General features: G+C 39.2%; 4 protein-coding genes and 1 long non-coding RNA gene across 8 annotated transcripts; 2 read left to right on the top strand and 3 right to left on the bottom strand.

Annotated features, from left to right (window-relative positions):
• Nucleotides 1-433: 433 nt before the first annotated feature.
• On the bottom strand, nt 434-3,275 carry gdf9 (growth differentiation factor 9). Its single transcript, XM_031319619.2, has 2 exons — nt 2,663-3,275; nt 434-1,532 (listed from the first exon to the last, which is right to left on the bottom strand). Exons 1-2 carry the CDS (start codon nt 3,033-3,035, stop codon nt 598-600), a joined length of 1,308 nt encoding a protein of 435 aa, XP_031175479.1. The 5' UTR covers nt 3,036-3,275; the 3' UTR covers nt 434-597.
• A 665-nt stretch (nt 3,276-3,940) lies between these two features.
• LOC116064411 (septin-8-A-like) lies at nt 3,941-20,490 on the top strand. Of its 4 annotated transcripts, none has more exons than XM_031319618.2 (10): nt 3,941-3,984; nt 12,444-12,558; nt 12,695-12,890; nt 13,421-13,607; nt 13,715-13,876; nt 14,704-14,800; nt 14,923-15,091; nt 17,068-17,200; nt 17,303-17,493; nt 19,989-20,490. In XM_031319618.2, exons 3-10 carry the CDS (start codon nt 12,724-12,726, stop codon nt 20,041-20,043), a joined length of 1,161 nt encoding a protein of 386 aa, XP_031175478.1. In that variant the 5' UTR covers nt 3,941-3,984; nt 12,444-12,558; nt 12,695-12,723; the 3' UTR covers nt 20,044-20,490. The 4 variants fall into 4 exon arrangements, with proteins under 4 accessions (XP_031175478.1, XP_031175475.1, XP_031175474.1 ...); XM_031319615.2 differs by lacking the exon at nt 3,941-3,984 and adding an exon at nt 10,618-10,731; XM_031319614.2 differs by lacking the exon at nt 3,941-3,984 and adding an exon at nt 10,717-10,746.
• Nucleotides 7,569-9,559, bottom strand: sowahab (sosondowah ankyrin repeat domain family member Ab). Its single transcript, XM_031319612.2, has one exon. It carries the CDS (start codon nt 9,494-9,496, stop codon nt 8,120-8,122), a length of 1,377 nt encoding a protein of 458 aa, XP_031175472.1. The 5' UTR covers nt 9,497-9,559; the 3' UTR covers nt 7,569-8,119.
• On the bottom strand, nt 17,488-22,472 carry LOC116064415. Its single transcript, XR_004108518.2, has 3 exons — nt 21,907-22,472; nt 20,732-20,857; nt 17,488-17,993 (listed from the first exon to the last, which is right to left on the bottom strand). It is a non-coding gene; the product is annotated as an uncharacterized LOC116064415 (long non-coding RNA).
• Nucleotides 21,309-25,721, top strand: ccng1 (cyclin G1). Its single transcript, XM_031319620.2, has 6 exons — nt 21,309-21,572; nt 22,877-23,140; nt 23,241-23,494; nt 23,876-23,954; nt 24,233-24,343; nt 24,554-25,721. Exons 2-6 carry the CDS (start codon nt 22,877-22,879, stop codon nt 24,743-24,745), a joined length of 900 nt encoding a protein of 299 aa, XP_031175480.1. The 5' UTR covers nt 21,309-21,572; the 3' UTR covers nt 24,746-25,721.
• Nucleotides 25,722-27,705: the final 1,984 nt, after the last annotated feature.

The raw sequence follows: 27,705 nt of genomic DNA, 5'->3' as shown, positions 1-27,705 counted from the left end.
GTTCTTGCTTCTTTAGTGCATACATATTTACATACATATGTTGAATGACCATTTACAGCTAGCTTTATGCAGTCTTTTTTTATTTTCCAACTTTTCATACAGTGTACATATTTTGACTCTTGTACATATACCTAAGCTGAGCACAGACACACAGTGAATTCATTCTTTTTTTTTTTTTTAAATAGACATGACATGCATATAGTCACATTCTTAATTAAACTTAAATAAAAAAAAATATACAAAACCATACAACACAACACTAATTTTCTTCTTTAAGTGTGTCAGATCAATACTATGTTGCAAACAGTACGTTTCTAGAACAGGATGCATTGGCACCCTTTCTTGTCACGCCTTAACATAAAAGGATATAAATGTCACCCTTCCACATTTTTCACAGGGATAAAATACTTTTTGTTTAAGTAAACACACTTAATTAAGTAAACACACCTGCTCCAGATCAAACTTCATGCACAACGATTTTATAAATTCATGAAATCACTGAGCCTGGTCAGAATATCCAGTACTTGGATAGAGGTTTGTGGTGATGTTCTATTCAGCCTGAAAAAAAAACAAAGAACAGACATGTTGGTAGCTGGCTTAGCGACATGTGCACCTGGTGGCAACCATGTCTTCAAACTCCTTGTAGACATAGGAGCCATCCTCTTCAAAGATCATGACACTCAGGGGGTTGTAATGGGAGGGAATACATGAGGGCCTGGGCACAGAGGAGTCAAGCTTCTCATAGATGATGTTTTGCACCATGGTGTGCACAGGTGAGCCGTAGATGAAGCCCATGGTCCTCGGGCAGATGCCTCTGCAGTACCTGGGGTTGTACTTTGGTGGAAAAACAATCCAGTGATCCAGTTTAAGTTGGCTAAATCGCACCCTGAAATCATACAAGGCACAGTCGCTTGTCTGGAATTCAGAGCTTGGAAGAAGCTCAGGCAGGTGGAAATCAAGACCTTTATCGCCTTGTTTGTTCTTTGAAGATTCCCTTTTCCATCTCTTCATTCGCCCAATCCTCTGCTCTGGTTTGAAAACCATCCGTTTGTGAAATGTGTTTGCCTCAGTGGCTGGCCTTTGACCCGCTTTGACCAGAAACCTCTGGTGGGCGATTTTGCTGGTGTCATCAAGATAAAGAAGCAGAGGAGGGGACCTCAGGGTGAACTTCTGTGGTCCTCTGCGCTCATCACCACTGGCTCTTTGTTCCTCTGGGCAGGTGACATTGATTAGCAGGTTTATGTTCTTCTTCTGAAACTTTAAGAGAGGCTGGAGAAATGAGGTGACATCAACCTCCACCCAGTTCCCCCTGCTCCTCTCGTCTGTCCTGACTGTGAAGTTCACAGCGTTGTGGACCCCAGGACACAGCGGACACTGGTTTGAAGGCTCCTGCTCCTTGAGACTCAGGTAGCATACAGAGTTGATGGGTGCTGCACGGTCATGGTCAAAATTATACAGCAGGGCCAACTTCAGAAGCTGTTCTTTTCTTCTTACTTGATCAAGGCTGTAGGAAAGATCCTGCATAAAACTCTCTGAATGAGAATAATGAGAAAACATAAAGGCAATGTGTCACCATTACATCAGTCTCCTAAATGTCCATGTCCTCATGTATTATTACACTTAATTTGAACATTTATAACATGACACAAGTTAAGGGAGGCACCGCAGGTAAAAATGTTGATATCATATTTCCCTTATAATCTATTTTGATACATCATATTTCTCTGCTATTTCCCTCCTAAACAACTTTTTTTTTTAAATAAAAATTGTACAAAAGCAAGATTCAAAAACTGCATCAAAATGTACATAAATGTTATACCAAACCACTAAGTATGTCAATATAATATTTTGTAGTTTTTAGAATATATTTAAAATGAAAACTAAATGTTGAGATAATTCATCATTAAGACATAACCGTTTATTTAGATTAAATCACTTCCCAGACTGAATCTGCACTGATGGAACAATGTTTTAACCAACACAGATTTGCTCATTTTAGAAATATTTTGTCCAATTTCCATGTGGTAATGAAATATTATATATCAAAGTCATAATACAAAACATGGTTGTTCAGGCCACAGGGCTGTTAAAAGGATCAAAAGACAAGCAGCTTTGGGTTTGAGTGCTGTAGGCTGATGTTTTACATACACAGCACATAATGAATTTAAGTCTTGCACCTTAGCAACATCTGAGCCACCAATGTCATTAAAACCTCACTAGTGACAAGATTAAAACTACAGTTGTGTCCCTTTCTGACCCTCCTTCCACCCCTGTAGCCTCCAAGTTTAAGCACAGAGAAATTGGCAGACCACACATTGCAGCGTCATAAGTCCCACCAGAAAACGTACACTGAAGTAATCAAACCTACCCCCAGGATCTCCATGACAGAGCCACGTCATAAGCTAATAATGCTGGAACCCCTCAGGTGGTGCAATCCACCTAACAAGTATGCAATGTACCAAAAAAAAACAAACATTCAAAGCACAGTGTACATCTGGAGGTCTGGGACCCTGAAGCCCCACTACAGCTATCAAAAAAGTGATATTTTGACATATAACTCTTTAAATTAATTAATTTATTTATTTACAACGTTGTCTTTTCATATGCTATATTTTTGTGTATGAGGTCAATATTCTCAGCTGTTTTAGGCCTACTTGCTCACCTTTATTACTTTGTGCAAGACATTCATCTTGTGGCTTTATCAGTCGGACTGTGTTGTAGATTCTATTCCCGTCCAAACTCCTCTGCACCTCCGTCAGATATTTAATGTACCTGTGCTCAGGTTTCATCTTTCTCTTCAGTCCTGTGTTCCACCTCGACCCTGCGTGCTCTGACAGGGCTTTGAGCAGTGGGGAGAAGATACTGCCATAAGTGTAGGTGAAGTCATCCAGGTTGTTCAGCGCATTGGAGGCAGCCAGAGATGATCTAACCAGCGGGGAGCTGCAGGTGACAAGCAGCAGTAAGAAAACTGTGCGAATGTAATGAAGGACAGCTGGCATCAGAATTTGTTTTTCCATTATAAACAACGAAACCATTCTAAGCTTAAAGAGAATCAACACTGAGAGCTCGAGGTAAACAGGACCACGCAAGTGCTGCCGCTGATCAACATGCACAGGTGTTGGCAATCAACGATCACTCATAGGCTAGGCTACTTTCTCAGGTAAGGGACCAGTTATGACTTGTTCAGTCATAATATCCCAGTAGGCAAAAACAGCAAGAGGCTATTTTTAAATGATAGCATGGGTAAGTTGAATTAAACAATGCTGTATCTTGTATTGCATCCATGATTCTAATCACGTATGGCAAGTATTTCGGCACTTTAATGTAGGCCCCTACAACTCGAAATAATAAAAGCGATTTCCAGCTTCACAATAAGTTTTTAAAAGAAAAAAAAAAGCCTGTGACGTCAATTTTAAAAGCATTTTCTTCCCCAACATATTTACTAACTTAGATACACAGCAGTATGCAAGATTCACGTCATTGCCTTTAAAAGTAAGGACCTTTATGGCGACATATTTGGCGCTTTTATTTTGAAGACACATCCTTCCAACGTCCGGTGCTATAACTTTTCACTGCTTGAGTATTTTACAAAAAATCATACATTACCAGCCATTCTGTTTGGTATTAAAGGAACCTTATTAGCTATTTTTGAGATAACGTTTAGAAATATCAACAATCAATTTGAAGGTGTAAAAGAAAAGTAACATTGGTGAGTTACGTTACTGATAACGTTAACCATAAACGTTATTGGGTTTATTTTTGAGTTAACGTTACTCAACCCTCAGAAGCTAGCTAGCTAGATGCTAATGTCAACTAATGTTAGCTAATTTAACATTTTAAACCTGTAATTGCTGACTATTGCGATGCAATATATAGGCATAATTCTCCAATTAAATTACAGTATTAACTTACATAGACCATGTAATATTATTTGTCCTAGGGTAAAGATTTTCAACAAGATGTGCAAGATTGGCTCACAAGTAGGTAAGTTAATAAAGTTACATAGGTCTGAATTTATAGAAATTACTCAATGTGGCATGTTCAAAAACGACAAAATAAAGCAGCTGCTTTAAAACTGCTAGCCACTAGAGGGCAAAAAATTTAATTCAAAACAAATACTCAGCAAATCAAAGCTTTAAAAAAAATACTACTGTATCAAATTATCAAATATGAATATGCTTTATAGCTAAATTTAGCTGCATACAGACACAAAGCAACATGGACCAAATCTTTTCATCAGTCATTCCTTAATTTACTTAATTTCTCTGGAATTTCTGCATTGGATGTGCAGGGGCGCCCCCTCCTCTGTTAATAGTCGCATCTATGTTCAAAGTGAGACAAAAGTTTCCTTGTTTTTTTTATATCAAACTTAATTGTTAATTATTTAAAACTCAACTGTTTTCTGTCATCTACCTTTGGGGCTTGGCATGTATACCTACATTTACTGTGATGAACAAGTCACTACTCTTGTACACTGGTATAAGCCATATACTCAAGCTCCACTGACATGGCAGTAATAGAGAAGCAGTGGCAGCAAAAACTGTCTTGTCCTGTTAGTAGTGTCCTGTACACCGTCCTGTGACTCCCATGACTGTCCCGGGACAGTCACACACTGTCCTGTACACTGTCCTGTGACTCCATGACTGTCCCGGGACAGTCAGACACTGTCAGTGTACAGGACAGTGTCTGACTGTCCCGGGACAGTCATGGAGTCACAGGACAGTGTCTCTGAGTCACAGGACAGTGTACAGGACAGTGTCTGACTGTCCCGGGACAGCCATGGAGTCACAGGACAGTGTCTGGGAGTCACAGGACAGTGTCTGACTGTCCCAGGACGGTCATGGAGTCACAGGACAGTGTACAGGACAGTGTCTGGGAGTCACAAGACAGTGTCTGACTGTCCCGGGACGGTCATGGAGTCACAGGTCAGTGTACAGGACAGTGTCTGACTGTCCCGGGACAGTCATGGAGTCACAGGACAGTGTCTCTGAGTCACAGGACAGTGTACAGGACAGTGTAAAAACTGTCTTGTTCTGTTAGTAGTGTCCTGTACACCGTCCTGTGACTCCCATGACTGTCCCGGGACAGTCACACACTGTCCTGTACACTGTCCTGTGACTCCATGACTGTCCCGGGACAGTCAGACACTGTCCTGTGACTCCCAGACACTGTCAGTGTACAGGACAGTGTCTGACTGTCCCGGGACAGTCATGGAGTCACAGGACAGTGTCTCTGAGTCACAGGACAGTGTACAGGACAGTGTCTGACTGTGCCGGGACAGCCATGGAGTCACAGGACAGTGTACTGGACACTAGTAACAGGACAGGACAGTTTTTACTGCCACTGCTGCTGCAGTAATACTGTTAAGTGTTCAACACTGAGTATTAAAGTGCTCATATTATGCTCATTTTCAGGTTCATAATTGTATTTAGAGGTTGTACCAGAATAGGTTTATGTGGTTGAATTTTCAGAAAACACCATATATTTGTTGTACTGCACATTGCCGAAGCTCCTCTTTTCACCCTGTGTGTTGAGCTCTCTTTTTAGCTACAGAGTGAGACATCTCACTTCTGTACCATCTTTGTCGGGAGTCGCACATGAGCAGTAAGTACTGCTAGCTTGTCAGTTGCAGAGTATGAGGAAGTGCCATGCTAGCAGCTAGGCGAGCATTATAACGTGTGTTACAAAGTGACGCACGCTCGTCACGGAAGTAAAGGCTGGACTACAACAGAGCTGTTTGGAGCAGTTTGTGAACAGTGTTTTCTGTTGGAGATGGTAAGTCCCTTTGGGGTGGACTTTGGGATTTTTCACTTTGTAAACCTATAACATGCATAAAAAGATATATAACACAATAAAGGAAAGGGGGAAAGCCAAAAAGCATAATATGAGCACTTTAAGAAAAGGCCACATTTTTGAATTTGTTGTAGCAGCACAGAGTAGCAAATCTTTTTGAGTTTTAAACAGGACATAATGTGCCTCAACCACTGAGTGTGGGTGGTCATTTCTTCATTGTGAGTCAGTACCATCACATTATGTGTTTTTTTTAGTCTCTTTTTAGTCTCGATTTTCTCATGCTCATTTTCAGGTTCATAATTGTATTTTAAGGTTGTGCCAGAATAGGTTTACATAGTTTCATTTTCAAAAAACATATTTTTGTTGTACTGCATATTGCTGCAGCTCCTCTTTTCACCCTGTGTGTTGAGCTCTCTGTTTTAGCTAAAGAGTGAGGCATCTCACTTCTATTCAATCTTTGTTGGGAGTCGCACATGCGCAGTAGCTAGGTCAGGACTACTACCCAGTCAGAAGCAGAGTATGAGGGCGTGCCACGCTAGCAACTAGGCGAGCATTATAACGTGTGTTACAAAGTGACGCATGTTTTTCACGGAAGTAAAGGCTGGACTACAACAGAGCTGTTTGGAGCAGTTTGTGAACAGTGTTTTCTGTTGGAGATGGTAAGTCCATTTGGGGTGGACTTTGGGCTTTTTCACTTTGTAAACCTATAACGTGCACAAAAAAGATATGTAACACAATTAAGGAAAGGGGAAAAAACCAAAAAGCATAATATGAGCACTTTAAAGGTAATTGTAGCTGGACCACTGGCTGGGCTTTAAACTTACAGTAGGTTGTAGCTGTTTTCAGTTCCACACTATATACTAAAAGATATACTAATCTGCACATTATATTGTTTTAAAGTAGCTATAGGTATACCAAAAATGATGTATTGTTCTGTTTTGTACTGACAGGAAATTATACAAGACCTGGAACACACCACAGTATTGTTTTGACCGTCTTTGACGTTTGCACATTTTGTCTGAGCCATTAAAAAAGAAACGTAGGAAGCTTTTCTGTGGTAGATTTCCTTTTATGATATTCCAGTTGCCTTGCAAAGGAAAGTTTTTGAAGTGGTATTTAACACATAATGCAATCTACTATGTGGAATAGTTGTGAGTGCAGCTGTCCTCTGTCAGGATTATTATGCAAGCAGCTTCTTTTCCAGATAACAAGACAAAGGACATTGTTCTGGCACAGTTTTGCTTTTGGCTTCATTGTCTGAGCTCCAACTCGTTTCATGTCATTTGGGATTGTTTTTCTCTGGGTCAATTAAGGACACATGGAGAGAGAAAAAGCGGATTACTGTTTTCAAGCATATCGTATCTGGGAAAAGGCCATTCATTCATTAATGACAACATGGCCATTAAAGAGGTTGTTAGTTTTCCACTTAGGGATTATTTCTTTATTAGATTATAGATTATTAGACCCCACCCTACAATTTAATCTTTGGCTTCTTTTTTTTTTGCAGTTGAGAGAAATCATGTTTTTTTTAGCACGTCAGTCTACAGAATGAAGCCCATGTTGTCCCACAAAGGGAGGCCTTTCTCATCCATTAGAGCTCAAGTTCACAAAGAGATTGATAAAGGAGGCATTCCACCACACAGTCTGGTGGCCTGCTTTGCATAACTGGCCACCACAAAAGTCCCCTTTGCTTTTACTGAAGCTTTTTCAAAATGTTAAACCTCCTCCCACTATTTTCTTTCTACAACAGTATCCAATGTTTCCTCTGCACTCGGTTTGCTTTGAAGAACTTTATTTGATGATCAGAATATCATAAATACTTGATCTGCTGTGCACAAAAGCAATAAGCATTCTACATCAACAACACAAAATAGTTTCACACCAGTGTTGATAGCACCTGTTTCCAGGTGTGGTCTGTTTTCATATTTCCTCACACTTTTAAGTCACGAATCAAGAGGTAACTTCCCAAGATTTGTTACACACGAGGTAATGAAAACATGTTTGAATATCACTGATTGTGTTGTTAGTAAGTAAAATAAATGTAAAGGGTTCAAAATAGAATTCATTGTTAATACATGGAGTTCAACTAAAGAAAATGACATTAACTTATAAATACCATTCATAAATAGTACATTCAACAGTGATACACTGTAGAAGGGAGCTGCAATAAGTGCTGAGACACGTTTGTAATTTAGTTATAGACATTAAGTGATCTAAAGGATAAACAATGATGTAAGTTGTTTTATATTAACATAATATACAAAGTAAGACAGTATTATTTATAACGATTTTCATATTGTCCTCACAGCTTTCTTTTTGATCATTCTCACCAGTCATGAGCAAACTTAGTTGTGGTCTTTTGTTTCTTCCCTATGTGAGGCTGGAAGAGTTTACTAATTGTGTTGAAGCCTTTCTGGTGCTCTCTGTAGTCTTCATCTTCTGTCTTCTCCCTGTAGTTGCTCTGCTGCAGTCCTCCCATAAGTGCTCTGACCTCAGCTGACACACCTTTGCCCAGGTAGTGGAAGGCCTTCTTGCCATCATTATCTCTTTCATTCACATTGGCTCCGTAACCTTGCACAAGCAAAACCATTACTTCAGTGTGGCCGTGCATTGCTGCGATGTGTAAAGGTGTGTATCCTCCGTGTGCTTTGCTGTTGATGTTAACACAGGTGCCTCTTTTCCTGGAGATATTCACGAGCTTGTGTATCATCTCGCTGTTGCCACTCTTGGCAGCCCAGTGCAGTGCTGTGAAACCTGACATGAAGTCTTTCTTCTGTGCTAACCGTGTGTCCTGCAGCAGCAAACCATGGATCTGTTCCCACAGTCCAGCAGCACACTTTACCAACCACTCATGAGCTAATGGCTCCAAAGGCACAGACTCTGAGTACTTTGCATCATCTCTCTTGTTTTGGGGCCTCAGCAGGGCAAAGCCTGGCGGTTGCATGTCCTCTGTCTGTCTGTCTTTCCAACACTGAGATTCTCTTTTTGCAAAAGCTGGAAAGTTAGGATTCAGAGTCGGCACAGATGTTGTAGAAACTTCTGTTACCAACGTGATTGGTTTGTCCGAGGTTTTATGCGGATGCACTTGGGAATGTAATCCTTCCTGTGTTGCTGGTGCAGAGTGTCTGGGAGGGGATTTTACTGCTATGACAGCGAACACAGCTCCAGATTTCCTCGCTCTGCTCGCCCGATCTCCGGAGATATTCAGGACTTTAACAGTAGTTGCGTCCGCACAACTTATGTTTCTTGATAACGGGCTCCTTTCCAGCATAGCCCCCACAGAAGTATTTTTGGCATCACTATAATAGTTGCCATGTATGTTTGAGGGACAGCACATATTATTGTTCTCAATATCAGAATAAATCACCCTGGCTGACTCGGCTCGATGAGGAGATGTGTACGAAAAGCTCGTATTTTGGCTTGAGAAACTGTCATCCATCTGCGTTTTCTGCGAGGCATCCTGAGCCACCTCTTTAACAAAGTCCTGATACCTTTTCTTCACAACCACAAACTTTACCTCGTCGATCTGTTTGACAACAGCGACGCTGTTCACCAACTTCTTGAAAAGGTCCCTATTGTGCTGCTTTTCCGCGGGATCACTGCAGCTGATTAGACTCCTGAAGTTGTTTAGTAGCTCCGAGTTCTTCACCTTGCCTCCGTGCTCCAGTAAAAAGGACAAAAGCGATTCTTGGGTCAAAGCCATTTTGTTCCGAAGCAGTACGAATGAGAAAATATAGAACAGATAGTCCGCGCTCCCCTCTCCGTTGTCCTCCACCAACCTGCTGCTTCCGGCGCCTCGCCAAATAAACTCACCCGTTTTATGTTATGGCTCTCCCCGTTATTAAAGGCAGCTACTTGATAGTAGATCAACATCAAAGCTGCAAAGAAAAAAAAAAGAAAGACTAATTGTGTATGTATGTGTATATATATATATATATATATATATATATATATAAATATATAAATCTTTTCCAAGGCTGAGAAAAACTTTTGAATACATCATTGAGTTGATTTATTGAAATATTGGTAATAACAGCACAATGATAATGTATCAACATAGCAATGTAATTAAGTGTATTTAACACTTCTGCGTTTGTAGCATATAGCCTATACTGCAGTGGTGCAAAGATATTGAGATTTTTTTACTTAAAACGTTAATTTGTATGTAAAACCTCAAATGTTGCATTACTTTATTGAATAGGCTTCAACATGTATAATAAACACAAAATGTGAAGCTACCCCACATTATCTTAAGTTTCTAAAATTAGCCTTTTTCTACCTGCTGCATGAGTAAAAATGATCTGATAATATAACAGAACCTTCTGGCAGGGGCCATTATGCTACCTGATTATTATTAATAGTTTTTATACTTTGGGTATTGTTGTCAATAGGCTTATGCAGGTAGATTATAATGGTATATGTAAAATCTCGATCTTGAAAATGAACTACCCATTAGTAAAATAAATGTAAAAGTAACTTTTCTTTTGAAATGTATGAGAGAAGATATATGAAATAGCATTTAAAGGGAGTAATATTGTAATAACCTACTTTTTTATACAATTGTTGCCGTATGAAAACCCCGGGACATGGACAAACTTGATAAAAGAAGAAAACTCTAAACTGGAAAAGGAGATAAACTGTTACAAAGTATCACTATTTCTGTGGTACCTTCTCGTTTCCTTGGCAAAAGCTAGTCTATAGTTATCTGAATAATTTCTAAGTTATAAACAAAAACTAGTTTGCACTAAACTCCTTCAGTTAGAATATTGACTGAAGGCTTTATAGAGCTGTTGTAGTGTCGCCCTCCAACATCGAGGGGGTGTTGCCTCCAAGTGGCCATATTGAAAGCAGTGCGAGTCTGTCCGTGTTTAATGTGGAGAGCTGCTAAAGACGGATAATTCCCGCACACAGCCACTTCTGACGATGGCGGCCAATGAGGTAGATGTTTTCGCAGTAAGTATGATGATCTGCTGTATGCGGGCCTGCAGTGACTCATGACTTGGTGTTGTCAGAGTAGAAATAAGAATCAAACTAGCATAGTATTCAGGTGTATGTGAGAGCAAGATGATGGTAATGAGGTGTGTGGAGAGAATGCAGCAGGGTCAATGCGGTGTTGAGAAAGCTTTAATGAATCGGGATAAAAACGGATTTTTCAGCTACGATTGATTCAATAGAAACGATGCATCGTCGCCCCGTTTTGATGCGTGCTGTCCGTGGAGACGTGCAGAAAAAGCGCACTTCAGCATCATGAAGCAGCACACAACACGTTGTTGTTTACCATGTCAACACTGACAGGTGCACCCGGGTGCTGAATTGACAGGACAGCAGGCAGAGACTCAGTTAAGAGGATAAACATAAGTAGCAGCCTCCTCAAGTGGTAGCTACTTCATCAAGATTGCTCAGCGAAAAATTAAATATGTATTAGCCAAACGTGTAATTCGTGGCAATGTGTTAAAGCCATCATAGCTAACAGTACGGGCCTGGTATTTAGCCTCCTGTTTACAGGTTGCATTGCAAATGATGGGAGACTTTAAGTTAAGGTAGTGTCAGTGTGTGTGTGTTTGTCTGTGAGGGAGTTATGGGTACCAGGGCAGCCAGCCGCTTGGATATCCTCCCACCCTGAGAAACAACACTGAGATAAAGAGCTCTTTGTGTGTGTGTGTGTGTGTGTGTGTGTGTGTGTGTGTGTGTGTGTGTGTGTGTGTGTGTGTGTGTGTGTGTGTGTGTATGTGAGAGAGAGGGACAGAAGCGGATGATTGTTGCATTGAACACATCCTGATCCTCATGTTGAGCCTTTTACAAGATGCCAGTATTCCAGGGTCTATCTGGTATAGGAGAGATGAACCATCTCCCAGCTTATACAGCCAGGGCAAAATACATTGTTTTATTATGTTCACATTGAAATGACTTAATGTAGTTTCAGTGTTCTAATGAACATGGAACTGTTTTTTGGTCCTAGTTTCTCAAAATGTGTGCTTTTTTTCTGTTTGAGTCTGATTATTGTAAATTAAATATCTCGATGTTGTACAGTTGGTTGAGCAGAACAAGCAATTTGAATTGGTAACTTTGGGCTCTGAAAAATGGTGAAAATAATATTTTAACAAAAACATTTTCTGACATTTAAATGATTAATCTATTAATCAAAAAAATAATCAACAGACTAATCGCTGATGAAAATACTTGTTTCAGCCCTAAATATAAGCATACTGATAATCACAAACCATTACTGTCAGCAGCAGGCTAAGGCCTTATACCAAAGCTTGATATACAAACACAAGACACACAATGTAAAGTGTGACATCTGTGCTGCGCAACTCAAATGATTATTGTTGTAGCTTTTTTTTTTTTTTTTCAGATTTTCGAGGCTATAAAGGAGGAATTTGGTTTGTGATATTGAGACTGAACCTTTTTTTTAGCTCGGACTATTCAGCGAGTTAAGTGGAAGAGAGAGATGACCTCATTTGCAAAGAATGCTTTTAAGCTTGAAAGCAGAATGGTGGGGATGGGATCTGACAGAAGGACTTTTTTAACCTCGCCATTCTGTAGATTTTTGTGATTTAGTGATATGAAGTGAATATGATAAAATATTGCTGAAATGCAAGTCATTTATTTTCAATACATTCTTTGTCCTGCCTGCATGAAAACCTCAGCATGAAGAAAAGCGCAACCTGGAGCTCGGAGGTCATGTGGGGTTTGACAGTCTTCCAGATCAGTTGGTCAGTAAATCAGTTGCACAGGGATTCTGCTTCAACATCCTCTGTGTCGGTATGTCTGAACCCAGGAGGAGTTCATAATCCTACCATGAACATGACATGCATTCATTTGGAATTTTGTTTGCTTCACTTTGTCTTTCCCTCTCCCTCCCTGTTCACCACGTGTCATTTTCTCTCTCTTTTTTAAGGTGAGACAGGGATAGGCAAGTCAACATTAATGAACACTCTTTTCAATACAACATTTGAAAATGAGGAAGCCAGCCACTATCAGAGTGAGGTACAGTTACGCCCACAAACCTATGATCTGCAGGAGAGCAATGTTAACCTCAAGCTGACCACTGTGCACACTGTAGGGTTCGGAGACCAAATCAACAAAGAGGAAAGGTAAAGATTCTAGTAGATGTTTGTTTGACTTTTGGTGCTTTTTTTTTTTTTTAAATGATCAGAAATGGATGAAACTGTCCTGCACAAAGGAAGACAATTTCAGTATAAAATGTTATAGAAAACTTGTAACAGAAATTTTCAGTGCAGTTTTGACATTTCTCCTGGTTAGATCAGCATCAGCTATTAATCATGTCCCGCTCTTGCTCTGCAGCCAACACACTTACACAGTATGGAATAGAGAAAGAGATCTGGCCTGCTTCTAGCATGTGAATTGGGAGGGAAGAAAGGGGATATGGGAATGACTGGTAGAACTAATGCAATCTCAATAGACATTTGAGTGCTCCAACAGCGGGGAATTTAAAAAAAAAGCGGGCATTCTTGGCTGCAAGACTGTAGTTGCAGAGTTTGTAACTAGGATACTAATATGTCTCTCAATCATCAAGGAAAGCGATGTAAAGTTTATTGTTCATACATGTAAAGATAAAATAATGATGCTCATGTTTTATGCCTTGTGCTTTCTTTTTGTGCAGCTATAAACCCATCCTTGAGTATATTGATGCCCAATTTGAAAGGTTTCTTGAGGAGGAGCTAAAAATAAAACGTTCCTTGTTTAACTGCCATGACACAAGAATCCATATCTGTCTGTATTTCATCGCTCCCACTGGACACTCCCTGAAGTCCCTTGATCTAGTTACAATGAAGAAACTGGACAGCAAGGTGAACACAGAATGTTGCATGGTGTATTTCAGCAGTTAATATTACTTATAATGTTACTTGTTTCTCAGTCTGTCCCTCATATTAATGTTTGTTTTATTTCCATGCAGGTGAACATCATCCCCATTATTGCAAAGGCAGACACGGTATCCAAGAGCGAATTGGACAAATTAAAGATCAAGATTATGAGTGAGCTGGTCAGTAATGGAGTTCAGATTTATCAGTTCCCTACAGAGGATGAAGCTGTTGCAGAGATCAACACCTCCATGAATGTGAGTCCTAGAAACACACAGACACAAATAATACATAATACAATACTGTATATATTTTACAAGGTAATATACAGTCTAAATTTCTCCACCACTGTATTCTTAAGCCAACACCCATCTTTGGGTATTGTAGCACTTATTGGGTCAAATTTCCTTAGTCTGGTTTAGACCTTTGAATTTTCTGCCCACATCTGATTTTTTTTTTCAGAAATTTAAATATAATAGAAATACTAGTAATATCTACTACATTACTACTAAGGAGTAGTAGTTAATTCTGATTATCATGCTACTGAAATTTAGTAGAAAGAGCTGAAGTTGCACAATACAAGCCACAATTTGAATTAGAGCTGGGCAATATATCGATATTATATCGATATGGTGATATGAGACTAGATATCGTCTTAGATTTTGGATATCGTAATATGGCTTAAGTGTTGTCTTTTCCTGGTTTTAAAGGCTGCATTACAGTAAAGTGATGTCATTTTCTGAACTTACCAGACTGTTGTAACTGTTCTATTATTTGCCTTTACCCACTTAGACATTATATCCACATTACTGATGATTATTTATCAAAAATCTAATTGTGTAAATATTTTGTGAAAGCACCAATAGTCAACACTACAATATCGTTGCGGTATCGATATCGAGGTATTTGTTCAAAAATATCGTGATATTTGATTTTCTCCATATCGCCCAGCTCTAATATGAATCCATAGTAGACATACAGTATATTTAGAAGCATGTCGTAATAGCAGAATGAGATCCTGGATATGGCAACAGTAGAATCATTTTTAACCATATTGTAACAATATATGTATTGTATGTTACAGACTCATCTTCCCTTTGCTGTGATTGGAAGTGTAGAAGAAATTAAAGTGGGAAATAAGATGGTGAAAGCAAGGCTGTACCCCTGGGGATCAGTACAGGGTGAGTCCATTGTATCCTGCTGCCGAACTATTTTTAGTTTTTCATTTGAGATATAAACATGATATCATGATTCTTTTTTTTTTTATGATGATGATGAAATGATCATGTTTCTTTTCTTTCAGTGGAGAATGAAAACCACTGTGATTTTGTGAAGCTGAGGGAGATGCTACTGCGTGTGAACATGGAGGATCTCCGAGAGCAAACACACACCCGACACTATGAGCTCTACCGTCGCTGCAAGCTAGAAGAGATGGGCTTCAAGGACACAGGCCTGGACAGCCACTCGTTCAGGTGAAATTAGGGATAGCAGTGATGTAATGCATCTGGGCAACTCACTTCAGTGGAACTGCCAAAAATAAACTTGCTCTCTTATGATGTACAGTAAAAACTGTGCTGATGAATGACTTAATTGATAAACAGCACATTAAAATGTAGGTATTTATGATTTGGGATGGGATGAGCTTTTCTCCTTTTACCAACCAATTGGAGCTCAAAGGTAAAGTGTAAAGCTTGATGTGTCTATTTAGACTCTAGTTTAATTATTTAACTAACAGTATAATTAATTGATACACTTGGTTATTTGACTGATCTGAATCTTTTAGTGCCTTCATAAATTCATCTAGAGATTAGCCACTCCCATCTCCTTAAAGGCATACTATGTACCTTTTCCCTCTTCGGTCCCCCTACAGGTTGTGTCATTGGAACTACAGCCGCGCAAGCTGTAGTTCCAATGAAACAACTTGTAGGGGGACCGAAGAGGGGAAAGTTACATAGTATGCCTTTAATATTGGGGATAAACCATACACAGTATATAAGAATGGACCAACAGATCCCGTTGCTCTGGGCGGAGACCAGTGAAGGCCATTAGAAGCACTTTTCCGGTGATGGCTGAGCGTTACTGCGCAGCCTCCAACTGAGAGAGACGACGTAAATGTGCCGTGAGCAACGTGTCTGAAAGTTGTAAGTCTTCTGGTAGCTGTGCCAAGAGAAATCTCAATCATTCCCAATCTTGCAGAGACGGAGAGCGTAGGTATATGTAAGGAGATAACATAGGCACAGGCTAATTATTGCTAACTAAAATGCTAGTTAACATTAGTAATTACACTTAAACAGCTAATGTGAGACGAAACTGCCTGCGAGCTTCTCCTGTACTATACGGTAATTCCTCTACTATGCGACAGTAAGTACGTTTCTTTAGAAATAAACAATGGACAAATAGAGTCCATTTAAACGCTTCAGATGTAAAGTTATTCGCTGTCAACGTGGCGCCAAAATGAATGGCAGTCAATGGAATGCTAACGGGAGGTGATGGCTTGGTAGCATCAAAATGGCGCCATAGGAGCTACGCGGTCCGAGGAGAAGCTTACCCCCTTGGGAGAAACTACAGTAACTCTAGTTCCTGTGTTCATGAAATGACACACGATATGTTAGTTATACCTCAGATCGAGTTTAGGTTAGGTTGAACCGGCTATTTATAAATCATTTTTCGTTAAGTCCCTTTTAAGTTCTTAGACACGACTAGCTAATTTCAAACTAGTGATTCACTATACAGGTTGCATCAAAATGTCTATATCAGGAAACATCTGTAGTGCTGTCCAATCAAAACCAATCAACTGTGTAAACAGGAATTCATCGCAAACTGTTAAATAACCTCCAGATATAACCAAATGATTATATTATATAGGACCAAATGATATATATTAAACCCGATTGACACTCCTTTGTAAATGTAGTTATGACTTTATTTTATTTACATGTGCATAAATATGTGTTTCAGAGTTAATAGTATTCACATATGTTTAGAGTGAGTGGGAAATATCGATTATGCAACCTAATGACCTTATTTGGTAATTTAATCTATTGGCATAATAATGTTTTTATTTTTGTGACAAGTAACCTAAAATATTCAATTTTTAGAAAATATTCATATTTACATTATTAAACAGCATTTTGATCAAGTGTCAGGTCAGATGACGACTATATTACCTAGTTTGCTGTTCAATCTAAATGGTTCATATGTTAACATGCTAGTTTTATTGCTCCAGTTATGCCTGGCTGCCTGTTTGTAAATATTAAGTAACTGCTAAGCTCTAGTTTGTGTTGTGTGGTACAACCCATTTTAAATTTGTGATGCATTAATCTCCACCCAGTGAACATTTATTTTACAACTAAGATACGGTTGAACTTATAAACAAATGCAGCAACCAGCTCCTCGATACTAATCCTGCATTAGACTGATTTTTTACTCTTTTTACTCTGATCTTCAGCCTTCAGGAGACATACGAAGCCAAGAGGAAGGAGTTCCTTGTGGATCTGCAGCGCAAAGAGGACGAAATGAGACAGATGTTTGTCAACAAGGTGAAGGAGACAGAAGCAGAGCTGAAAGAAAAGGAAAAAGAGGTGAGGATTGACATGATCATTAAATAACTACTCACTAAAAATATACCATATTTGGTTTGTCTCACATTCTGCCCTTTCCATCATCATCATCCTCCTCTCTAGCTTCACGAGAGGTTTGAGCAGCTCAAGAGGATGCACCAGGAAGAAAAGAAGAATCTGGAGGAGAAAAGAAGAGAACTGGAGGAGGAGATGAATGCCTTCAATAGACGAAGGGTTGCAGCTGAGACACTGATGGGACAGGCACTCCAAGGCTGCTCACAACAACCATTCAAAAAGGACAAGGACAAGAAGAAGTAAGTGGGCTTTTCTCTATGTATTTGATTTGTATTGTTGTTCAAGTGGTCCCTTTCGTACACCATGGTTGTCAGAGAAAGTGGTAATGCCACTAAATAATTTAGTAATACCCCTAAAATCATAAATGATGTTAAATGTCACCCGGGCATTATATTCACAAGCCATAGACACATATTCTCTAAGCCAGTCTATGTAGAGTTGATCGGCCAGAGGGGGGATGCGTACAATGTGATTAATGAGAGAGTGTTATTTTCCCAGAAGCCATGTTGACTCAGAAACTGATACATGGACAGATTCAGACTGACACTGTGTGCCCAGACATAGTGGGAAGGGTCACAGTTTGCATGACACAGCCTGATGCTTATGTCTCTGCGGGCGGACCTGCCAGACTGTATCTCAGGCAGGGCACTTCTGTTTACATCCCACTGGTCTCACCGATGCTTACGCCATGTGCAACGCAGATGATACACCGAAATCCTACGTAGGGCTGTAATCATTTCTGCAGGTGGAAACATTATATGTCAGTATCTTATATATGCGCTCAAAACATACATACTGCTTTAATGATTAGTGAAGTAAAAATACATGTGAACAAAAAAAGAGAGCCTTGTTCCTTCAAAGAGTTTTACTATTAATGGTAGTTTGTACTGGCTTTAATGCCCTACCATGTGGGGGAAAATGTTACCAAAGGTATTAAGCCAGTGTAATACCACACAGGGCCAATGATATGATTTCAACAGGTTTATACTGTAGGTTTTACCTCTAAAATACTGTAGCTGCTGATCCTTCTGGCTATGCTGTATAACACAGAAAAGGCAGTAAATACAATAATGTACACAAGGGTTTATAAGATAGTGCTTTAGATTTGTCATATAGAGGAAGATGAGGAATGTACAAATAAAAAACTTTCAGGTGTTGAAAATACATCTGGGTAACTTAAACGTTTAAGGCAAGGCTTTGTTCAGACTACCTGATTTGTTTTTCAAATTGCAAGCGATTCATTTATCTGCTTTGGTAAAAAAAAAAGTGTGAGGGGGTTTTATTCCAGGACGCAAACCTGATGTCCTCTTCTCTGTGTTACCACACAGCATTAGTGACAGAAAAAGTATTTTTTTTTATATGCAACCATTTTTGTCATAGTTCAGTGCCATGTGTCTTGTTGGATATGACCTTAAAGAGAGTTTAAACTCTTGATTTGAGTGATCAGATTGAGAAACATCTCAACAAATTCAATCCACCATCTGGCCTAAATCTAATTTGAAGACATTGGTTTTCATGATGTTTTTTAAACAATCTGATTTAAATGTTAAAATGTCAAAAACAGGAGTTAGGCTCCAAACGTAGCTTAAATGTAGTAGGCATACGGAAAGGATGTGGATGCTAAAATACTGTAAGTTCCAACCCAAACACTGTTGCATTCCCATTTCATTCATTTATCCCTTTTGATTTGTACCATTCATCAAATCCTTCATTCTTTTCTTTTCCCATATTCTGTCTAATTTCTTTTCCCCTTTCAGTTGATTTGTGGATCAAACATCCAGGGAAACCAGGAATGTGTCTGCCATCAGCATGGGAAAATGGAAAATGTCATATCTGACATTACTTACTGACACTGTATGTGTGGACAGTGTCACAGTGACTATGCACGTATGTCAGCCCGAACGATGTGACGGCTATAAGCCACTGTGTACTTATGGATCAAAAAGGTAGCTTTGCTCAGTGTATTTAATTTGTCCCTAATGCTGACTCTGCTAGACACACAATCCATGGACTGTTTTCCTAACATGTAGCTTGTGTTGTTTTATGGTCTTGCCATGAATGTGTGTTTGTGTCCTGTTGTAGAACAGGAGACTTTTAGTTACTGACTGAATTGAACTGATGGCTGTGAGTTATGTTATGTATTAACATACAATAACATACATACAATAATGTACATACAAATATTGTTGATTGTTTTTTTTTAATTGTTGGTAGTTTGAGGTAAGATCATTTAATTGTCTAGCACCATTCTATGCAACAATATAAAGAAAATAGAGTCTTGAAATGAGAAAATATGTTGCCATAATTTATATTAAAATAAATAACATCAATGGAAAACCGAACCGAGCATCAGTTCATCTGTTGGTCCACTGAACCCAATCCCCTTAAACTCTCTCAGTTCTCTGGGACTTCCCATCACATCAGTCATTTGTGTGATCCAAAGCATTTCATATTTCACTCGTATTCCTTCATGATATACCAAAACATGGTTTTCTGATTTTCATTGGTTAACGGTGTTTAGGTAAAAGCATTATCCATTTAATTCAAGTTTCAGCTTTAATTATGCCTTCTGTCAGTGGCAGCAAACATGGCAAATAACAAAATGCTCAAACAACTTAATTATCATTTGCACTAAACTTTAGTATTCCATATCTTGAGGTTTTTTTTAATGACCTTAATGAATATAGAGTCACTTGTTCAGATAAATGACATGGTTTTTCTTTCCTTTTCATAGCTTCTTTAGTCTTCCATCTGCGTGCTCCTTAACCTCAGGAAGGAATTTGAATTAGAAGACTTTCTACCCCCATCAAAAGATCACAGACTAACAATCAAGTATATTATTTTTACAATGTGAAATAACAATTTTATAGAAATGCACTTAACATCCTTGGAAGTGATTCAGCCTGACGTCTTCCATGTCTACTAAACTCTAAGCAGCGCTCTGTAGCATGGTCTCTGCAGGGCTCTTAACCTTCATTCCTAGAAGTATTAAAAGATTACCAAAATCTCTGTTTTTGTACTAAATGTGCTACCTTCATTTCATGTTATGCTTGTAGTTTTTGACTGACAATTTACACTGTGAAATATAAAGTGACATGATAGTCCTGTAATGTTGTTTGGATTGTATATTATGATTTATATGCACTTTAAACCAGTCATAATACCAATACTATCTTTAATCATTATAAAAGGTGCCCTATCATGCTAACATGTCAGCCCTTATGTTGTGTCAAAAAGATCTAGTTAGAAGTATTTCATAGTGTGTGTGTATACAGTATATATCTAGAGAGCGAGAGAGCGAGCGAGCGAGAGCGAGAGACAGAGAATATATATTATAATATATATATATAATGTGTACTGTTACATGAAAAAAGCCTGGATGTATATAAATTCAGGATTAAATCTCTGTCAGTAGATCTATATGGTGGGTCTTTGTGGGCCCTCTTGCAGATTTGTATATCCTCATGTAATAAAGACTTTATTCAAAACGTGCCTTGGTCTCCCCGTAATTGCACTTCTAGACAGGAAAGTCGACAGGAGACAGGTTGTGTCAAAAGCTGTGGCCTCAGCAGGTTCAGGGTCCTCCCAGACTGTTCCAGAAACCTGCCAGTAGGGAGACAAATGCTGTCTCCATTTAAAAAGAAGAAGAGACCGCACAGTGGGATACCGCCTGGCCTAGGAAAACAATCGGTATATAAAATTATAAGAAGTTCTATTCAGGTTTCCAGAAGATTCTCCAACGGCATTGCTGTTCTCTCCCCTCCCCTGCAATGTTGAACACCTTTTCTTGGCTTCTATTTTATTGTTAACGCTAGTAATTCATCTAATAATGCGTCAATTGTTCCGCTTTATTGTTGAAAGTAAAAATTATTTTAGTGTAAAAGTGTAATATAATTGTATTGACAACATAAAAAAAGAAACAGTAGGTCCCAATTTACTGTCATGTCCCGCCTCCCCATCTGCGATTGGCTTCCAGCCAGACTTAATCGTGATTGGCTGCAAATATATCCAATTGAAATTTAGAACCAGGAATGTCATCCGTCGGTGACCAATGAAAGCTCACCGTGTTTGGGCATGGGCTTGGTTTTATGCCTCCATTAATTCCCAAACGGCCCTTTTTCACCATCGCCTTACGCTAAGGGTAGGGGGTGTGCATAGGCAGAAATTAACTTGTGCTTAAAACTTTCTTTAGTGAAAGTTTATACTTACACTTTTTTGTGTTTTACCTATCTTTCCATTCGCTTATTTAAAGCGTGTGGAGGCATTTTTTCAATCGCTTATTTTTCATTATATTAAGGACAACGTAACTTCATCCAAGGTAAGTCAACTAACGTTAATCTTCCTTCTATATCATCTTAACTGACCATATGTTAAACTGAAAGTGGGGTTTGGGATTTAAAACATTAAAACATGTCGTTATGTGGACGTCCTTAGCTGAAAAGAGACTAAATTAACGCTATGAATATTGGAAAATGATGTTAGCGTTAGCGGTTGTAGCTAACGTTAAGGGTTAACGTTACGTCGTTAACGTCAGATTAGTTTGTTATTTCCACTTCACCGTCAAGAAGCATAACGTTAAATTGATTTAATGCCCGCAGTGTTGTGTCTTTAAAGTTTTAGCCAGCGATGTACGGTTTAAACTGTTATCTTACTTGGGTTTGTTGTCATCAGGCTCTGTGTTAGCTCTCCATTGGTGTGTACGGCAGGGACATGTCCCGACATGACTGCACGCTCGGCCTGGTCCTTTGATATTAAGCCTTATCATGTGCCCAGACTATCAAACATGTTTCTACAACCGAGAGAATCATACATTTTAATAAACTTATATTTACCTTAATGTGATAAAATACTATTACAAATTGTGACACACTTTGTTTGACATACATGGCCCTGTTATGTATCCATGTTGAAAGTTACCACCACTCCTTGCTTAGCTAGCTAGTCCAGTTGAGTCCAGTTCAATGACAGCTGTTAGGGGAAGGCTTGTTACTGGATAACGTAGAAATTTGACTCCCATGTCTCAGCTACTCCTGAGCACTACATATCCTTAACCAGATATATGTTCATATTAGTAAACTAGATTGTATACGCTGAAATGTGTAAAACCATTTTCTTTAGTCCTAAAATGAACCAACCATTATATTTAATTTATAATTATTTTAGAACTTTCCCCCCCATTTTGGGTATGGTATAAATTACATTGTAAAGTTGACATTTTGTGTAGAAGGAGATTTATCTATCATAATACGCTAGATACCGTCAGGGATTTGGTTGTCGTAATAGTATGTAACCGCTGTCTTTTTCTGGTCTTAGTTCATAAATTCAAATTCGTAACTTATTGAAATGTTATAGCAGAGTGAACAGTTAATGTCTTCTTTTACCAGGGACCATATCGCCCAGCACAATGTCTTAAAACATCCGTAGACGTGTATTAGACACCCAGTCTAGTTTCAGGTCTGTGTAGATATAAATTAGCTAGCCATACCTATGGTTTTAAAGTATCGCATATATTTTTATAGTCATACACACAATCTTGTCACATTGTCAGTACCGAGACTGGGAGTCAAAGTCTTAGTTAAATTTAGGCCGTATAAAATCAGCTCTATTTCTTCATCTGCATAGATGATCGACACAGTAACAGGACCCGGAACACAGCCCTTTGCAGTTCAGCTAAAGGCCCTGACAGATCTGGAGGGCCGATACCAACCAAAGCTGAGCGGCTTGAGGCTCATCGAGAGCTCCCAGGACAATGGCCTCAGGATGACCACCAGACGGAGGGAGCTGGAGGTGAAGGACCTGCTCTCTCTGACCAGGTTCTTTGGTTTCAGCTCAGAGACCTTCTCACTGGCCATCAGCTTGTTAGATCGATTCCTCTCTGTAATGAAGGTTTGTAAATGCATTGATGCCTGAAAAGTACATCTTGTTGGCTGTCTAAAAAATATTAAAGGTTGTTTTTATAATCTCATTTCCTTTCCCTGTCCTCCAGATTCAGCCAAAGCACCTGTCCTGCGTGGGCCTGTGCTGCTTCTACATTGCCGTGAAGTCCGCAGAAGAGGAGAAGAATGTGCCTCTAGCCAACGAACTGATCCGCATCAGTCAGAATCGCTTTACAGTGTCTGACATGATGAGGATGGAGAAGATCATCATGGAGAAGCTCTACTGGAAGGTGAAGGCCCCCACAGCCCTCCGCTTCCTTCGCCTCTTTCACAGCCACATCCAGGAGCAGCTCGACGCTGAGAGGTAAGGACGGTCACATCAACCTGCAGGGCTGAAGCATGACTCAACAAGATTATATTTACTCTACTAAAATCTGTCTTCTCATATTTGGCTCTAACGAGAATACTAGCCAGAAAAAAATGTTTTTAAAGCCAACAGGCACAGTCCTATATGAAATCATGTAGATCTTCAGACATATGACTGGTTAGAAAACAAATATTCAAATCTGTTCAAAACATTAGTGATATGTTTTTAAGTTTAAAAAATATATATATAATCAATTTTTTTTTTTGTCACTAAACTGACATGGGCAGATTGATGTCTAATCTAGTGAGCTGTGCTTTACATCCATCTTATAGATATATATGTTGCCATCTTGACACTAAAAGCATTTTCTTTTCACAGCAAGAAGATACTGAGCCTTGAGAGACTGGAGGCTCAGCTGAAAGCCTGTCACTGTTCATTTGTCTTCTCCAAAATAAAGGTAGGCCAAAATAACCGTTCTGCAAACATTTTAAAGGTGGCCTATTTCCAGTTGGAACTATATTGTATCAGATGTCAAAGTGGCATCCAGCAGTTCCACTTTGCTAGCCATTTGATTGAAACTCAAAATGCTTTCATGTTTGTAGTGGTAGTCCATCTGTGTTGAGTGTATTCATTTTTAAAATGTGTTTTCTCTTGTTTTCTATGCCAGCTTTCTTAGAAAAACACATTTGCTGTGTTTGCAGTTTTGTTTGTGTTAAGACTCTTGTTTCTCTGCAGCCATCTCTGCTCGCCATGGCTCTCCTGTGTTATGAGGCCCAGGAACAACACGACCCTGAGTACATTGACAAAATACCAGAGGCCCTGAAAAGTCTGCAGCAGCAGCTGAATGTAAGCACCAACTGTTGCAATCATAAATGTGTTGTGCGTTTTTAACAACTCTGAAGTAATATTTTTGCTATAATTTTTTGGTGTAGCTTTGTCTGGTTAGAGCCCAAATATAAGATTGCTTGATGTTTGGATTTGTGGAAATTGGTTACCATTACAATATGGAACAGGCCCTCGGGGTACACGATTAACAATTTGTTTTTCTCTGTGCAGATCAGAGACGGGGACCTAGTTTGTGTGCGGGAGTTGGTTGGAAAATGTCTGGCTGAATATGCCACCACCAGGTGCTCCAAGCCTAACAGCCAAAGGCTTCGCTGGGCTATTTCGGGAAGAACTGCACGTCAGCTGAAGCACAGCTACTACAAGATCACTCATCTTCCCACCATACCTGAGTCAGCTTGTTAAACCTGGGGGTACAAACGGGTGACCTTACATGCAGAGAAAAGTTACAACTGTCTCCAAATGATCTTTCTCTGGTTGGATGTAATTTTTGGTTGACTTGCACTATGGTCACCCATGTACAGCTTCAGTTATTTTCCTTACAGATCTTCATCGGTGATGATGGATTTCTTTAAGGAAAAGCTAAAAATGTTACGGCTTTTCTCAACTTTGTTTGCCATCATACATTGATCAAGCACCCTGTTTTTTTTTTATCTAGGAGTAATGCTTCGTCAGAAAGGTTTATCTGCTGCCATCCTGCTAAGTTTTACTTTCCTGGTTGAGTTGCTTGCACAAGTCTAGAGTATGTTCTCGTTAAAATCCGTACCACAGTGTTTGGTATTTCCTGGAACGGGTTGCTGGTTTTAAGCGAATAAGTATAGAACCACCTAGGTCCTCAGTCCACCATGTGGAAGAGGAGGGAGAAGGATTTTGTGAACAGCAAAAATGGAACCAAGAAATCGGGCCCAAAATCCTTAACTCCCACCCTAGGTTGCTTAACTGTCCTGAATGCACACTCCTACCCAAGGTGAAGATTTTTTGTTTTATTTTGATACGGCGAAGGGAGCTCTGGTTTTCTCCAGTGAAGTGAGGCTACTGACAACTGTCACGTATGGCTGATCATACAGTTTGAGCTGAAATGTCATCAGTGGTTACAGATGAGTTGTTTTCACCAATTCTTAATTTGTGTACACAGAGTGAAGTAATGCATGTATTAATTGATTTCAGTTGTCAATTATGCAGAGAACACTAAAAAGGTTGTTGCAGTGGAAATGTGGATTGGAATTTGTATTGCATTTTCTTTGCCAGTTTCCCTGTTGGGTAGAAGTTTCTTTTAGTGACAGAAATAAAATGTGTTCTCAAATTCAAAATGGCAAATTGAATACACCATCTTGTTAACCTATGTACTTGTACCTTTCAATAAAACTTTATTGAAAAGTTACTGCTTGTGCATTCTTCTCATTATTTAAATGCATCACACATGCTTCTTACAACCAAATAGAACAGTTTGCAACAACTGTTGTTCTGCCTGTACGAGCTTTGCAACTTGCCAAATCAGGCCTAAACAACCCAGATGAAAGGGCTGCTGTGAAAAGTGTCTTTGTCGAACAGTAAAGTCTTCCTGTATTAAAACGTACAGTATTTGAGTTCTAAAGGCAAATCTTTTGACTTCTCATCATATGGGCTCCGTCCGTCTGCATACCATGGATGTCCTCAGTAGTGTTCGTTAGGCAGAGGGGACATTGTGACATTGCTCACTTCTGTAAACTGGAAAAGTCCGGACCACCACCAGCAAAATTCCCAGTGATCTCTGCACCGCTGAAGTCAAATCCAGGATTCTAGCAAAGAGGAGTGCAATGAATTTATAAGCAGGAGCCCTGTTGCCACCTATCAAGGCTAGCATACATCTAACAAATCCACACTAAATTTAATGAAATCTGTGCTGCTCTGTCAATTTGTGAAAAATTCCTCTTAGAACTGCCTCATTTGGACACATTTTTAGAAAAGGGCTGCAGACAATCTGGATCAAAATCCATGTATTTGCATCTTATAAAGGCAGGCTTCATGGCTTATTAGAAAGTGAGAAATCCATGAGCATTTATTAATGGCTTACTAACATTTGTAACTGCATTATTACAAAATAGAAACCAGCCAAAGAGATTTGTCACAACCTGGCAACAACAGCATCATTATTAAATCTTTTATAAACCATTAATAAAGCCATTTGTCACAACCTATAAGCCCACTATTAGGGGTGGCTTATTAGAAAGCTGTATCTACCTGGCTAACAAAGTTACACCGATGTGGCCATGTGTAGAGGGAGACAGGTGTGCATCTGGTGACTTGTAATAATGTCTTGGCAACATACACCATGACCCTTCAGGTGGCACTTAATTAAACTAACCTCCCGCTGGAACCTCTCCAGTGTGAGCTTCCTCTGCATCTGGTCCTGGACCCAGGCATTCGCACAGTACTCCCCCTCCAGCAGGGAGGACCAGCAGTTCCCTGCCTCTCTGTTAGTCTTCATCAGAATGATCCGGATGAGACACTTGTCCTCTAAGCAGGAAAAGAGGTAAACAGGAGTGAGATAAGAGTGACATTTGTACATTAAAGTCTAAGTTAGTGAGTGTATGTATAGGCATGAAACCTACCTAGTGTCCATGTAGCCTCGTCAGACACGGTTGTGTCAAACAACTTTCCCTGACAGAATGTAAAAAGAATAGGTTGTGAGGTTCACTTAGCAGTCAGAATTGTCATGAGTAAATGATTTTGGAAAGTTGAACTCGAGTCCAACTTTAAGCATTCCCTATCTTTTTTTCTCTTCCATGAATGTGTTTTTAAGTAATAGGGAGTTGTTCTCCACATTGTTAATCTGGTCAAGGAGACTGAGTAGGTTTAGATGAAGAAAGGCCATTGAAATTCCTGTATTCATCCATCTTGAAATGGAATACAGCCAACATAAATATTATTGATTACACCTGTGCTTTTCCCAGTAGTGGAAAGTAACTAAGTACATTTACTCGAATACTGTAATTAAGTATAACTTTTCCATACTTTACTTTTATTTTCAGATTCAAATACTGTACTTTTTACTACACTACATTTGATGACTTTGGTTATAAGTTACTTTGCAGGTTCATATTAATAATAAAAAATATAATCAACAAATAAATTATTATTTTAAATTGGTTCAGGTTATAAAAGAATATTGATTACAAGGGGCATTCACAAGGTACCCAGCAGTGTGTGAAGTAGTTAAGATGAGCCCAACCTTTACCACCTGCAGCATAAAAGTGACGTACACATTTTGAATATGAATCAAGAATTCATATTCATAGAATTCATACCCAGTGCAAAAGCTCTGGTTGAGGAGTCCGCTTTTTATTTATTTATTTATTTATTTATTTGATTTGAGCAGTAACGAG

Source organism: Sander lucioperca, chromosome 1 (genome assembly GCF_008315115.2).
Source record: "Sander lucioperca isolate FBNREF2018 chromosome 1, SLUC_FBN_1.2, whole genome shotgun sequence".
In the NCBI taxonomy this organism is placed as follows: domain Eukaryota; kingdom Metazoa; phylum Chordata; class Actinopteri; order Perciformes; family Percidae; genus Sander; species Sander lucioperca.
The sequence above is the reverse complement of the archived record's forward strand: the minus strand, read 5'-3'. Positions and strand labels throughout refer to the sequence as shown.

Excerpts from the sequence above, each read along its gene's own strand:
- ccng1 (XM_031319620.2), top strand. The coding sequence starts at position 22,877 with ATGATCGACACAGTAACAGGACCCGGAACACAGCCCTTTGCAGTTCAG. Across the intron at positions 23,955-24,232 it reads TTGTCTTCTCCAAAATAAAG|CCATCTCTGCTCGCCATGGC; the intron begins GTAGGCCAAAAT and ends GTTTCTCTGCAG. Across the intron at positions 24,344-24,553 it reads GTCTGCAGCAGCAGCTGAAT|ATCAGAGACGGGGACCTAGT; the intron begins GTAAGCACCAAC and ends TTCTCTGTGCAG.
- sowahab (XM_031319612.2), bottom strand. The coding sequence starts at position 9,496 with ATGGCTTTGACCCAAGAATCGCTTTTGTCCTTTTTACTGGAGCACGGA.
- LOC116064411 (XM_031319614.2), top strand. The coding sequence starts at position 10,717 with ATGGCGGCCAATGAGGTAGATGTTTTCGCA. Across the intron at positions 10,747-12,443 it reads ATGAGGTAGATGTTTTCGCA|CATGAAGAAAAGCGCAACCT; the intron begins GTAAGTATGATG and ends TGAAAACCTCAG. Across the intron at positions 13,877-14,703 it reads AGATCAACACCTCCATGAAT|ACTCATCTTCCCTTTGCTGT; the intron begins GTGAGTCCTAGA and ends TGTATGTTACAG.
- gdf9 (XM_031319619.2), bottom strand. The coding sequence starts at position 3,035 with ATGGTTTCGTTGTTTATAATGGAAAAACAAATTCTGATGCCAGCTGTC. Across the intron at positions 1,533-2,662 it reads TCTTGCACAAAGTAATAAAG|AGAGTTTTATGCAGGATCTT; the intron begins GTGAGCAAGTAG and ends ATTCTCATTCAG.